Genomic DNA, 11,413 nt, shown 5'->3' with positions numbered 1-11,413 from the left:
TGAAGTCCCGGAGTTAATGACGCGATTTTGTTGGGAGTTTGAGAGTTCGTCGGAAGTCCAAACGTTCGTTGAAAGTTCTGCAGGAACCAGCTGAGAAGTCCAAGAACTTGCCAGAATAAACTCATCGGAACTCACCAAGAAGATCGTCATGAAGTCCAGAAGCTTACCAGGAGTCCGTTGGAACATTACTAGGAGATCGTCATAAGTTCGTTGGAAAAAACCAAGACCTAGGGACTTGTTTAGCTTAAGTATGCTTTAGATTTCATAGTTAGTATGTAATTGGGATTGGATTTGGGCCAACCCAATTATGGGCTAGTTGGGCCCATGTAAGGACTATGTTGGGCCCAATGAAAAGCCCAAACAGTGACCCAAGAGATGACACCGTTATGGCACAGTCTTCGAGATTATGTCGGGCGGTGGTACCGTCCGAACCTAGGAAACCCAAGATGAGATGTTTTTAGGCTCCAAGTTTGAATCAACTTAAGGCCTATAAATACCCCTCTCATCCCTGGTTAAACTACACAAGTATTGAGAGTAAAAAGGAAAAAAACTCTGTAATCTTATCCGAAACTTCTTTCAAAGTTCTAAGTGTTATAATAGTTTGAGAGAAGAGTGAGTGGGGGTGTAAGGGTTATCTCCTAAATTCAGTAAAAGGAGAAAGAGCTATAAGAAGAAGGTTGATCTTTGCCTATAAAGAAAGATTGATAGTAGATGCCGGTGGCCTCGACGGAAGAGGAATCGGTGGAGTAGATATAGATTACGACAATCGAACCATTATAAAGTCGGTTTGTATTTCTATATCTAAACAATTTACTTTACTGCAAACCTCTTAACTTGCTTTACATCCACTACGCATCTTCCGGCGAAATTGAATTTTATCGTACGAAGATTTTTTAAACCAACGTAATTTTACCGTTGCACTAATTCACCCCCCATTTAGTGTCGACTCTTTTCCTAAAAACAATAAGATGTATTTATGATGATTTTTTATTTCTAAATTTTGATCATTAATTCACCATGACAAAATTAAAATTTGATTCGATATAATGATATCAAGTGGGAAAGAGATATCATGTAAGAGTTTTATTCGGACTCGTTAGTAAGAATTGTCGTTTTGGGTATCAAACATATTTCGCTTGTCTACTCGAATCGATAGATATAATGAAAAGTATTGGTGTTTTGGCGCGGAAAAAAAGAGAATGAGAAAAGATAAGACAAGTGGAGTAAGATGATAAATGAGAAGAAGAGAAAGCGATCGAGGAGAAAACCAAAAAAGATTATATGAAAATATACCTACGAAGAAAAATAAACGCTACGACAATGATGTTGGTAGCGACATCACGAAGCAATAGCGGTGGCAGTGACATCACGAAGTAGCAGCAATGTCGCGAGATAATATTAACAATGATAATGTTGAATGTAAGAAGAGGACTTATGTTTGTGAGTCAGAAATTTTCCTATTAGATTTTTTTTTTCAATATTGAGTTGGATTAATAATACCATCCGTTTTCTATCATTTTGGATAGTACAACAATCGTGCTTGTATAATGTTTGGTCATCTTGATCTTGTTTCGGACAATTTCATAAAGCTTAGAGCAGGAATGCGTCTAATAAAACCTTTCTGATGATTAAGTTAATATTTCATTATGGGGGACAAAATAAGCTCACAAAGAGTTTGGGAATTCATAACGAGCCTTCGTGAAATAACTTAGTGAAGTTTCTTTCTCGTTCTAATGAGTGTCCATACTATATAAATATTATGCTTGTCTGGCACGCCTAATTATCTCATCGTCACAAGGCAAGAGGTGCTCTCAAAGCCATGGCCATCGTCATGATCGTGAAAACCCTTATTATCATCACTCATCACTACGTACGCATCAAAACGTTGTTCTCAGAGATATATGACCTGAAAGTGACGAGCTTCTTGCAGCATGGAAGCTAATGACATCAAAGTTCATATGCAATATATTTTTATATAAGTGATGGATCTCATGCAGGAACTCATGTCTGAACATCTTCCATGTCTCGAGGTTTAATATGCAGAGTGAACCTGTAAATTCCATTTGGTTGTAACATTAGATGCACCATTGCTGATCGCATCATTAGGCATCATATAGCTCCAATCGAAGCTGGTATTATCTAACAAGTCATCGTAGATGGCAACAATGCATCTTTGGTACACATGAGATCATATCTCATTAAGAACAATGCATCTACAGGTGCATTGAATCCATCGATGAACAACCGCTGCTACTGACGTGAAATAGACGATACAGTGGATGGAAGAAATCGCCAACGATAATTCTTTCATTCACTACTAATGTCTACGCTTAATCTGTTCCTCTCGCACTGCGATCCACAGCTTTGAACATCCCCCGTAGCGCACACACTCGGCCATTCAAAAGGTGATGAGCATACCAGTTTGACGTTGGCTTAATGCATCCCAAATGGAGTCAAGAATTCGGTGCAATTCCAACACAAATCCACGAGTCCGGTGCGCCAGAAGAAGCCACCGGATGCTGACATTTCTGGGCCTTCGACTTGGAAACACCCCATGGATTGAATGGTCCACGCTTTCAAGTCAACACTATTAGGAACTCCTCCTTTGCATGGGCCACAATAGTCAATGACTCGCCAACTCGGCTTCCTCACGCCAAACTGCGGCGTACACCGTGGACTTTGAAGAACATGAGGAATCAGTGAAGGAGTGCATATCTGCATGGCATGGCATGGCAGCTTCACCTGTCAATCTGTTGAAGCTTGAGATAGGCTACCTCAGCTTTTCACAGCTGATTCCATCGAGAGGCCTAACTTCCCATTTGCTTGAATGAATTGAACTCCTGCTCGTGGTTACGTGAAGCAGCTGCCTTGAAGAATGTACCTTTGACCAACCTCTCTTACACGGCCATGCAAATTCTCCCTTATAAATAACCCATCGTGCATCCCATCTCCTTCTCATCACCATCTTCGTCCACCTCTCGTAGCACCTAATGGCCATGAGGTTCTTCTTCGTCGTGGCATTCGCCGTGGCCATGACCACATCTCTCGCCCTCTCCGTTTCCTCGGCGGAAGCGGACGAGCGGCCGACGGCAGCAGCACCAGCCTCGTTGTCCCGGGGGATCCACTCCTTGCTCGCGCAGTACAATCCGACGAGAGGCTCGATGACCTGCGACAGGTTCCCTAGGGTTTGTCGCGCCAGCGGCAGCCCCGGTCCCGACTGCTGTCGGAGGCAGTGCGTGAACGTGATGAGCGACAACCAGAACTGCGGGCAGTGCGGGACGAAGTGCCGGTTCGGCCAAGCGTGCTGCGGCGGCCGCTGCGTCAACGTGATGTACGACCCCAAGAACTGCGGTGGCTGCAAGAAGCGGTGCAAGAAGGGTAGCTTCTGCCAGTACGGGATGTGCAGCTATGCTTAGAGCATGAATCGATCGTCACTGTGCATTCATAGTTTCTTGTCCTGTTGTATTCTATTCAGTTCTTCGATTGCATTATTTGCATTCAGATTTGTAAACGAAGGAAACAAAATACATATAATATGCTGATGTAATGATTAAGCTTGACATGGGAACTCTTAATCAAACTGGCAGCGAGTGATTGAAACGCAGACTTATTCTCGATTGACCCCTTTCGGAACAATACATTTTGGAACTCTTTGGAGTTCAAAGAATGGAAACAAAATCAAACAAACACAAAAGAAAGAAAAAAAAAAAAATCCTGTCTGCAAACAACTCCCAAGAATAACATCCTCGAGAAGGTTGTAGACGCACCAATCCTCCTATACGGTCCTGCATACATAAAATGATATACGTGTTATGTCTTTGTAAGATCCATCGGTTATGTGACTGATGAATGGAGGTAACACTACATTCTTCATGAACAAGTGTCTTTGGTTTTGTCCGTACCATCAAAATTAACCAGGAAAAGACCATCACTGAAACTCCATGCAGGAAGAACACAAATTTACAGTACCTGATCTGAATACAAGCTGTGAAACAAATGATGCCCTTGATCCGATTCAGCTGCTTCCTGCTCGACAAGGATCGAAGTCACAAGTTTCATCAGCTTTTACAAACCCGTCTTTCATGCGCTTTCTTGTATCATCTTTAACTTTACGTGAAGCATACGTAATTGATTTCCCAAACCCGCGAATACAAGAAAACACACGTACTTAGATATTGCCAACTGCTACATACTGATGGGCATGTACTTAGCTGCATGTCCATTATATAAGAAACTTACGTTCGACTTCTATTCTTCTCGTTGTATGTCATCTTTGCTTCGTTCCTCTCCTGCAGATGCAGATGTCCGGGTTCCGGATTAGAATCCCATGTTGACTCACCTGTGAGGAACATGGGAGATACCCCACAGTCCTCGTGATCATCAGCACTGCTTTCTCCAGTGAGGTTTGACAGAGAAAGAGAAATAGTTGGGCAGATATTTCCGGTGTGTAAAATTGGGTTGTCGCTTCTGTTGCTAATGCCGTTCACTGGCTGCCCAGCATTGGCGAGTTGAAATGTGTCAGGTGACCGAAGAGTCATGCAATCATGTTGGAGTGTAGGTGAGGTCTGCACCCGTTATGTATATCGTTGGAAATGTCAACCATACAAGGAATAGCTGATATGAACCGAGAGTTCTGAGAATAATAGACAACCTCGATTAATGCGCTTTCAATGTGACCACTTAAATTCTTGTCCGTGATGAAGTCATCCGATCCTGTATCATGGAATGGGCTTGTAGTACTGTTTTGTGGGCAGCCGAGTGCCTCTGTTCCGTCTTGAAAGTGAAAGGCAGCAATGCCGGTGCTGAAACCTTTGCAAAGCTCGTCGTTATCACATGTCCCAAGATTACTGGAAGCTGGAAATCTCATCTGTCCATCACATGCAATTAAAAATACTTAATGGTGCAGTGCGTTTGATGCAAAGTCGTCAGAGAGAGAACCTTAGGCGGATTGCACTCGTCGTGAAAGAAACCCTGTTGCTCTGATCCACAGGGAAGCACCACACTGGACTCAGGTGACACAATCGGCGAGATAGAAGAAGCGATAGCCACACGGGGATGAAACTTTGTCACCCCCAAACACACCAGCCCTTCCAACCGTGCTCGCAGCCTCCCCGGCCGCCAAGCTATTGCGCGAAGCGCAATTCTGGTTGGTGGTCGTCATCGTCGTTTTCCGAAGAGGAAGAAGAGTGCTGTCGGAGAGGTCCAGCAGTGAGGACCACATTGCGGATAGCTCGTGCGGGGAGGGGCAACCGGAGTAGCAGCTCAGGTGTCGGTAGCGGTGGCCGGGGCCGCCGCCTCCGGCCTCAGGACCGGCCAAGTCGCAGGACTGGCAGAAGGAAATGCGGTCGTCTAGGCATCGAACGGAGGCGGGCCCGGCGAGGCAGAGATCGCAGATGAGGGCGCGGAGGTGGCGGCGGGAGATGGCGTTGGCGGAGTGGATGAATGCGTCGCAGGGGAAGCATAGGCGGGCTGCGTCGGAGTTACAGTAAACGAGGCCACGCTGGGCGCTACAGAAGTCGCACAAGGACTCCATGGGCGGCCAAAAGAGGAAGAGTACTGACGAGGTGGAGGACACGCGGGAACGGAGGCAGGTACGTGTGCCTGCGTCGCTTCAGGTGTGGATGATGGAAGAAAGGGAGAGGGAGGGAGTGGTGCGAAGTGAAGGAGGATGGCATCGATAGCGGGTTTTGTTGGGCCGGGAATCGCGGGGAGAACGGAGAAGAGGTTGCGCGGAGGCGCAACAAATGGCCACCCAACCAAGCAAACCGGGATATTTATGACCTACCCAAAATATATTGCCACGTGCGTTATCTCCATCATTCTTATCTCTATCTATAGCGAGGATATAAATAGAGGAAAATTCGCAAGGACATAAATAAAGATGCCCGCTTGATATATCTTGTCGACACCGGTGTCAATTCCTGGAGCCACAACCTTCCACGATCAATCTCTAAGCAGAATTAGATTTCAACTCGTCTTCCTCGTCCAAACGCATTCACTCCTTTTTCTTGGTCATTTAATTCCAAAAAGGCATGGAGTTCGATGGCCTACCACACCACACCGAGAACCGACGTCATGGCAGCTCACTCATCCCCCTCCCATGGTCCAAAACCATATGCTTGGAAAACGAGCCTAGTGTGCTCGAATGATGAACGGAGGTCCAACTCCTAACTAAACGAAAGCTACGTCCTACGTTACTCCACCGGCGGATAGTTGAGCGAGCGAGAAGGAAGCGTGTCGGCAAAGCCATGAAGGAAGCAGGTAGAGCATCTCGAAGCTGGGCATGCATCCCTTTCCCTCGTGTTGATGGTGGGGGGTGGCTTGAGACGGGAGGAAAAAGGGAAGGGGGGGATGGGATGATTGGCTTGCAAGCGATGAGCTGCCCCCTTTTGCCTTTATGATCCTATTATATTTGGATTAGCACTCAACATACCAAAGAAATTGGTGTGTGCCGAATGGATTTGTCACTGTGCTCGTTTGGTGGCACAGGTGAACCCACCTTCTACGAGAGACTGTAACAGGGGGAGCACGTGTACTTGTTGAGCTTGCGAAGCAATAGCTTGGCTCGAGGTGTGAAATCTAAGAGCTGATGTATTGGCACATTTGGTATAACGGCATTTACGGCCCTCCACGCTTGCTAGATTCGTTAGGTGAGGCAACCGTCGGCTTGTTGGCAGATGCCCACATAATATTCCTGGCGCTCTCTCGAGTTGAGATGGTCCAAGTCGAGTCCCGTGGACTGCAGCCGGCCGCGTGGGCTCGAATCCGGCGAGCTAAGCTGTGGTGTTGTGGCCGACGCAGCATCTGGAGCGGTACTTTCGTGACGCAATCTCAAAGTTAAGGCGGATAGTCTCAAGTGGGAGAAGGAAAGAGAAGAGCTTCTCCAATCGTCACACGAAACGTTATCACGCCTGGCCGCCGGTTTACAGTAGGATGAAGCAAGGGACAGGTGGCGCAGTGCGGCGTGCGTCACCCTTTGGATTAGTATTTCTTGGCGACAAGGAAGTCCAAACGTACTGAATCTAAAGAGAAAGCTCGCACTCAACGGAGTCTGAAATATTTGTCGCCCCTTCTCTCGATATATATCTATCTAATCTCTTGCCCGAGGAGTTCATTCATACAAAAGGCTCTTTCCTCTGCCTCTTGTTCGCTTCCGTCCACCTCTTCGCTGTCGCATCGCAAGATGGGAATTGGTGGGTGGCGCCGAGGTCGTGTCATCGGCCGCGGCTCGTCCGCCACCGTCTTGTTGGCTACGGATTTGGATTCTGGAGAGGTCTTCGCGGTCAAGTCCGTGGAGCTCTCTCGCTCCGCTGTCCTGCAGAGGGAGCAGAGGATTCTGTCCTCTCTCGGTTCTCCCTATGTAGTTTCTTGCTTCGGGTTCGACGTCAGCTCACACAGGCTCGCCGGCGGTCTCTACTACAATCTCTTCATGGAGTATGCTCCGAGAGGCTCGCTGTCGGACGAGATCGTGAGGCATGGAGGTCGGCTCGATGAGGCCGCAATTCGGTCCTACACATATCAGATCCTGCGGGGTTTGGCTTATCTTCACTCGGAAGGCGTCGTCCACTGCGACGTCAAAGGCCGGAACGTTCTGATTGGGTCGGACGGGCGCGCCAAGATTGCCGACTTGGGGTGCGCAAGCTTGATCGACGAAGATGATCGCGGCGGCGGAGAATGTCGTGGGTTGAGGGGCACGCCGATGTTCATGGCCCCGGAGGTCGCCAGGGGAGAAGAGCAGGGGCCTCCGGCCGACGTGTGGGCTCTAGGCTGCACTGTTATCGAGATGGCCACCGGGCGTCCGCCATGGCCTGATGTTCCCAACGCCATCGGCGTGGTTCATCGGATCGCCTTCTCCCGGGTCGTGCCGGACTTCCCGAGCTGGCTCTCGGCAGAGGGAAAGGACTTCTTGAGCAAGTGCTTCAAGCGGGATCCCAGCGAGCGGTGGACGGCAGAGCAGCTCCTCCGGCACGAATTCGTGGCTTCTTCCCGGACGAATCCTTCGTCTAAACCAGATTCAGATCGCTTCTGGGCCTCGCCGAAGAGCACTCTCGACCAGGCATTCTGGGAGTCATTTTCCGAGCAATCAGCCGAGCACCCATCCCACGATGAACCGTCGGCGAGGATCCAACATCTGATCAGCAGCAGCAGTCCTAATTGGACATGGGACGAGAACTGGGTGGCGGTCAGGAGCGACAGCGAGGACTGCCACGGCTTCCCAAGTTGTCCGGCCGATGCCACCACCGACGGTGAGATAACGGTCTGTGGTGACGGCAGCAAGCTTAGCAGTATTCATCATATGGATACGCTGGATTCTTTCCACAGTTCACACGAATTTGGTGTGATCAATAGTAACAGTGGTCACTGTGACACGAGCTTTGTACAAGTAGCAGAGGGAGAAGAGCGGCAATTTGTGAGCTGTAAGACGGAGGTGTATTCTTCCACCAATTTGAGATTTCCTATTGGTCTCGTTAGATCTTAGTAGTGGTCTTTTCCCTCTGGTTTCTCCTATATCTTTCTCTTAATGTCGCAATAACCTACGATTACTGGTCAACATCCTTGCATCAAATTTCGGGCAGGCCGGGTTACCTTTCATGGTTCACATGCAATTCGACCGGTTTGAGCCTTATCTGCGAGTTGGTGTTGGGCTGCACCCAATACCACCCCATATCCGAGGCGTCTCTACGGCATCGCCAAGCACCGTCCGTTGGTTGTTAAGTGGCGACCATATGATGCTCTCACGCTATCCAACAAAATATTAGGTCTAAAGCTGGTCGAACCGGACTTTTGTTTGATCGAATCAGACCGGTTCAACCGGTCGGTCCGGCCTAATTTTTATCGACTCACGTGAACGAATTGAGATAGACAGGTCGTGTCGGTTGAAGGTTGCTTTCCAGGTGGCTCGACTTCGGTTGTGGGTCAATTCTGACCCAATCCGACCAATGGTTCGGCGGAAATATTCCAGCCCTAACCTTACCCAGATTTGGTACATATCGCATTCGACCGTGCGACGATTAGGTTAGGCTCGGATTCGAACCACCTAAAGTGTAATCGTTTTGTTCAATTTATGTCATGTATTATTAAATCAGTAATTTTAGTATTTTACATGACATACAAATAATTGCAACCACAGATCGGTAAATTTAGGTACTAAAAGGATTGAATAAATAAGAAAGAACACGAGACACGATGCGATCTATTCTCATGTCCGTATTAATGTACGTGAATACAAGGAAGAATGTTGTCAACGAGTTGCTCCCCCAGCAGCAGATGTGGCGCACACGAACGGATCATCGCGAGGCAGCAGATCGCCGGTCCTGATGACCGTCAACACCATCAGGGCCAGGGTGACGAGCACCGAGAGAACCGAGAGGACGAGCATCAGCAGGTTGGCCGCCGCCGCCTTCACCTCCTGGGCGTACTCGGTGGCGGCGAGCGCCAGCACGGTCAGCGGGAAGGAGTACGCCCACCACGCCACGCTGAAATGCCTCATGGACCGCCTGAACAGCGCCGGCCGCGATACCTGCAGCACAAAGCCATCTCCCTGTGATCTCATGCCACCGTCAAAGCTTACGCAGACGGAGGAGTTTGTGACGGATTCGTAGCCACTGGGATGTGACGTGGTGGCGTGAGCGGCCATGCAATGCAATAAGCGCCGACGCATACTTTTTACTCCATAGGATACGGAGATGTGGTGCCGTGGTGGTGCTTCCTTTGTGGCTTGCCTCTTCCTTAAAAGGTGAGCATGTATGTTACGAGACCAGGCAAGCAGTCCGTCTAACATGTAATCCAGGTTGTTATCTCCCATTCCAGGAATCTCGCGTTCTTCTTCTTTCTCTCTCTTGACCATTTCACTCTTATTGCTTGCCGTCTAAGCTGTGCATGCGCATTAGTTCCATGCCACAAAACCTTGTTTTCAAGCTTCATTAGTGGGGAATAAAGATACAATTTATCTTGTTCTCGCAGAGTAAACTATATCGATTAGAGTGATTATCGCCACAGGATGATGGGTGCTTATATCTCTAATTACTGAATTATGTTGAAAAGATTCACCAAACTGAAAACTTTGGCAATAAACTAGTGATAAGACTTTTCATTACCAGGGAAGCAAACAGGAAGAGGGAGAGGAAGAAGAGCATCTTGCAGGATATGTCGAAAGTGGAGCTGATGGAATCCCAGGCCAAGCTGGCCATGCTCGGCGCGGCGAAGAAGAGGAAGAACACCGGACGTAGCATCGCGGGCAGGGAGTCGCTCCCTTGCAGCCTCTGGTACAGCGTGACGAAGAGCACGAGGTAGTGCGTGACGCCCAGCGAGAACATGAACAGAGCGCTCTCCTTCCATCCCATCAGCGCCGCCGCACGTGCCCCGACCAAGTTGCCGATGACTGTGATCTGGCTTGTCGGGTTGGCCACCATGGAGAGGAACTGTTTCCCTCTGGTGAGCCACTGGCCGTAGATCTTGAGGTCCAGCGCGAGGATGGGGATAGAGAAGACGCACCAGAGGAGGAGGTAGCAAGTCGTCTTGGGGTGGAGGAAGGGCGTGGACTGGAGGAGCAGGAGCCAAGATATCCAGGGTGCAAATAGGTAGTTCATGCCGACGTGGTGCCGGAGCTCAGCGCGCACGCTGCCGAACCGGAACAGGCAGCGCACGGCGTAGAGGAGGCAGAGGGCCACGAGGGTGAGGAAGGCGAGGGACCAGAGGAGGACGAAGGCAGCGGAGGGCAACCTACGGAGGACAGGTCGGAGAGCGCTGGCGTCAGTGGTCGGCTCGCTGAGCGTCTTCCACAGCAAAGCCTGGCCACACAGGGAAAGGCTGATGCGGAAGTATCCCGCGTGGAATTTCGTCAGTACAGAGAGCTTCGAGAGAACCTTCTCAGAAACAGTGGCGGTGGCCGCAGCAATGGCAATCGGAGATGTCGTAAGGATCTGTAGTTGGACTTGGTGGGGGTTGTGGTGTTCGCTTTGCTCCATCTTTGATCATCGTATTCTCTTCATGTAGCACAGTATATGTCTATATATAGAGAGGAAGGGAAGGGGGGAGAGAGAGAGAGAGAGAGATAGAGAGAGAGGGCAAAAGGGAGTGGGAATCGATTCGAGACGAGGAGGAAGGCGGCTGAGTGGATGACCGGACGAGTCATCGACCCGCATGCAACTCGACACTGGTGGGTAACGAAATATTGGTGGATCGCATTAAGAAGCTATATGTGGGACCGCATTATGCACTTCAAAAACTCACACCATTTTAGTTTATTGGATTCTCAACAGAGATTGTCATGTGATTGGGCTCATCAAAGGCTCCATATTAATCTTTCTTTTATGCATCCACTTCTTTTGATCCTTCACCTTCTTTTCTCTTTCCTCTCGACGACATAATCCACCTTTTCAGACCAAGGCTCAGTGATAGTCCAGTGAGGTTT

The 11,413-nt window shown here is 48.8% G+C and overlaps 3 protein-coding genes and 1 pseudogene across 4 annotated transcripts; 2 read left to right on the top strand and 2 right to left on the bottom strand.

The window, feature by feature from the left end:
* Positions 1 to 2,996: 2,996 nt before the first annotated feature.
* Positions 2,997 to 3,416, top strand: LOC103969755 (stigma-specific STIG1-like protein 1). The gene has a single exon (XM_009383405.3). The coding sequence runs from the start codon at positions 2,997 to 2,999 to the stop codon at positions 3,414 to 3,416; it is 420 nt and encodes a 139-aa protein (XP_009381680.3).
* Positions 3,383 to 5,713, bottom strand: LOC135595005 (zinc finger protein CONSTANS-LIKE 10-like; annotated as a pseudogene).
* Positions 5,714 to 6,865: 1,152 nt separating this feature from the next.
* LOC135595733 (mitogen-activated protein kinase kinase kinase 18-like) lies at positions 6,866 to 8,505 on the top strand. Its single transcript, XM_065087008.1, has one exon. The coding sequence runs from the start codon at positions 7,184 to 7,186 to the stop codon at positions 8,477 to 8,479; it is 1,296 nt and encodes a 431-aa protein (XP_064943080.1). The 5' UTR covers positions 6,866 to 7,183; the 3' UTR covers positions 8,480 to 8,505.
* Positions 8,506 to 9,122: 617 nt separating this feature from the next.
* Positions 9,123 to 11,103, bottom strand: LOC135583591 (S-type anion channel SLAH1-like). Of its 2 annotated transcripts, XM_065085507.1 has the most exons (3): positions 10,866 to 11,103; positions 10,098 to 10,790; positions 9,123 to 9,520 (listed from the first exon to the last, which is right to left on the bottom strand). In XM_065085507.1, exons 1-3 carry the CDS (start codon positions 10,965 to 10,967, stop codon positions 9,242 to 9,244), a joined length of 1,074 nt encoding a protein of 357 aa, XP_064941579.1. In that variant the 5' UTR covers positions 10,968 to 11,103; the 3' UTR covers positions 9,123 to 9,241. The 2 variants fall into 2 exon arrangements, with proteins under 2 accessions (XP_064941579.1, XP_064941578.1); XM_065085506.1 differs by having other exon boundaries at positions 10,098 to 11,082.
* Positions 11,104 to 11,413: the final 310 nt, after the last annotated feature.

Source organism: Musa acuminata, chromosome BXJ1-10 (genome assembly GCF_036884655.1).
Source record: "Musa acuminata AAA Group cultivar baxijiao chromosome BXJ1-10, Cavendish_Baxijiao_AAA, whole genome shotgun sequence".
Taxonomy (NCBI): domain Eukaryota; kingdom Viridiplantae; phylum Streptophyta; class Magnoliopsida; order Zingiberales; family Musaceae; genus Musa; species Musa acuminata.
This window is presented reverse-complemented; position numbering and strand designations above follow the sequence as displayed.

Bases quoted from the DNA above. Each gene is read 5' to 3' on its own strand.
- LOC103969755 (XM_009383405.3), top strand. From the start codon at position 2,997: ATGAGGTTCTTCTTCGTCGTGGCATTCGCCGTGGCCATGACCACATCT.
- LOC135595733 (XM_065087008.1), top strand. From the start codon at position 7,184: ATGGGAATTGGTGGGTGGCGCCGAGGTCGTGTCATCGGCCGCGGCTCG.
- LOC135583591 (XM_065085506.1), bottom strand. From the start codon at position 10,967: ATGGAGCAAAGCGAACACCACAACCCCCACCAAGTCCAACTACAGATC. The intron at 9,521-10,097 runs GTAATGAAAAGT...TTTGTGCTGCAG, and splicing joins TCTTCCTGTTTGCTTCCCTG to GTATCGCGGCCGGCGCTGTT.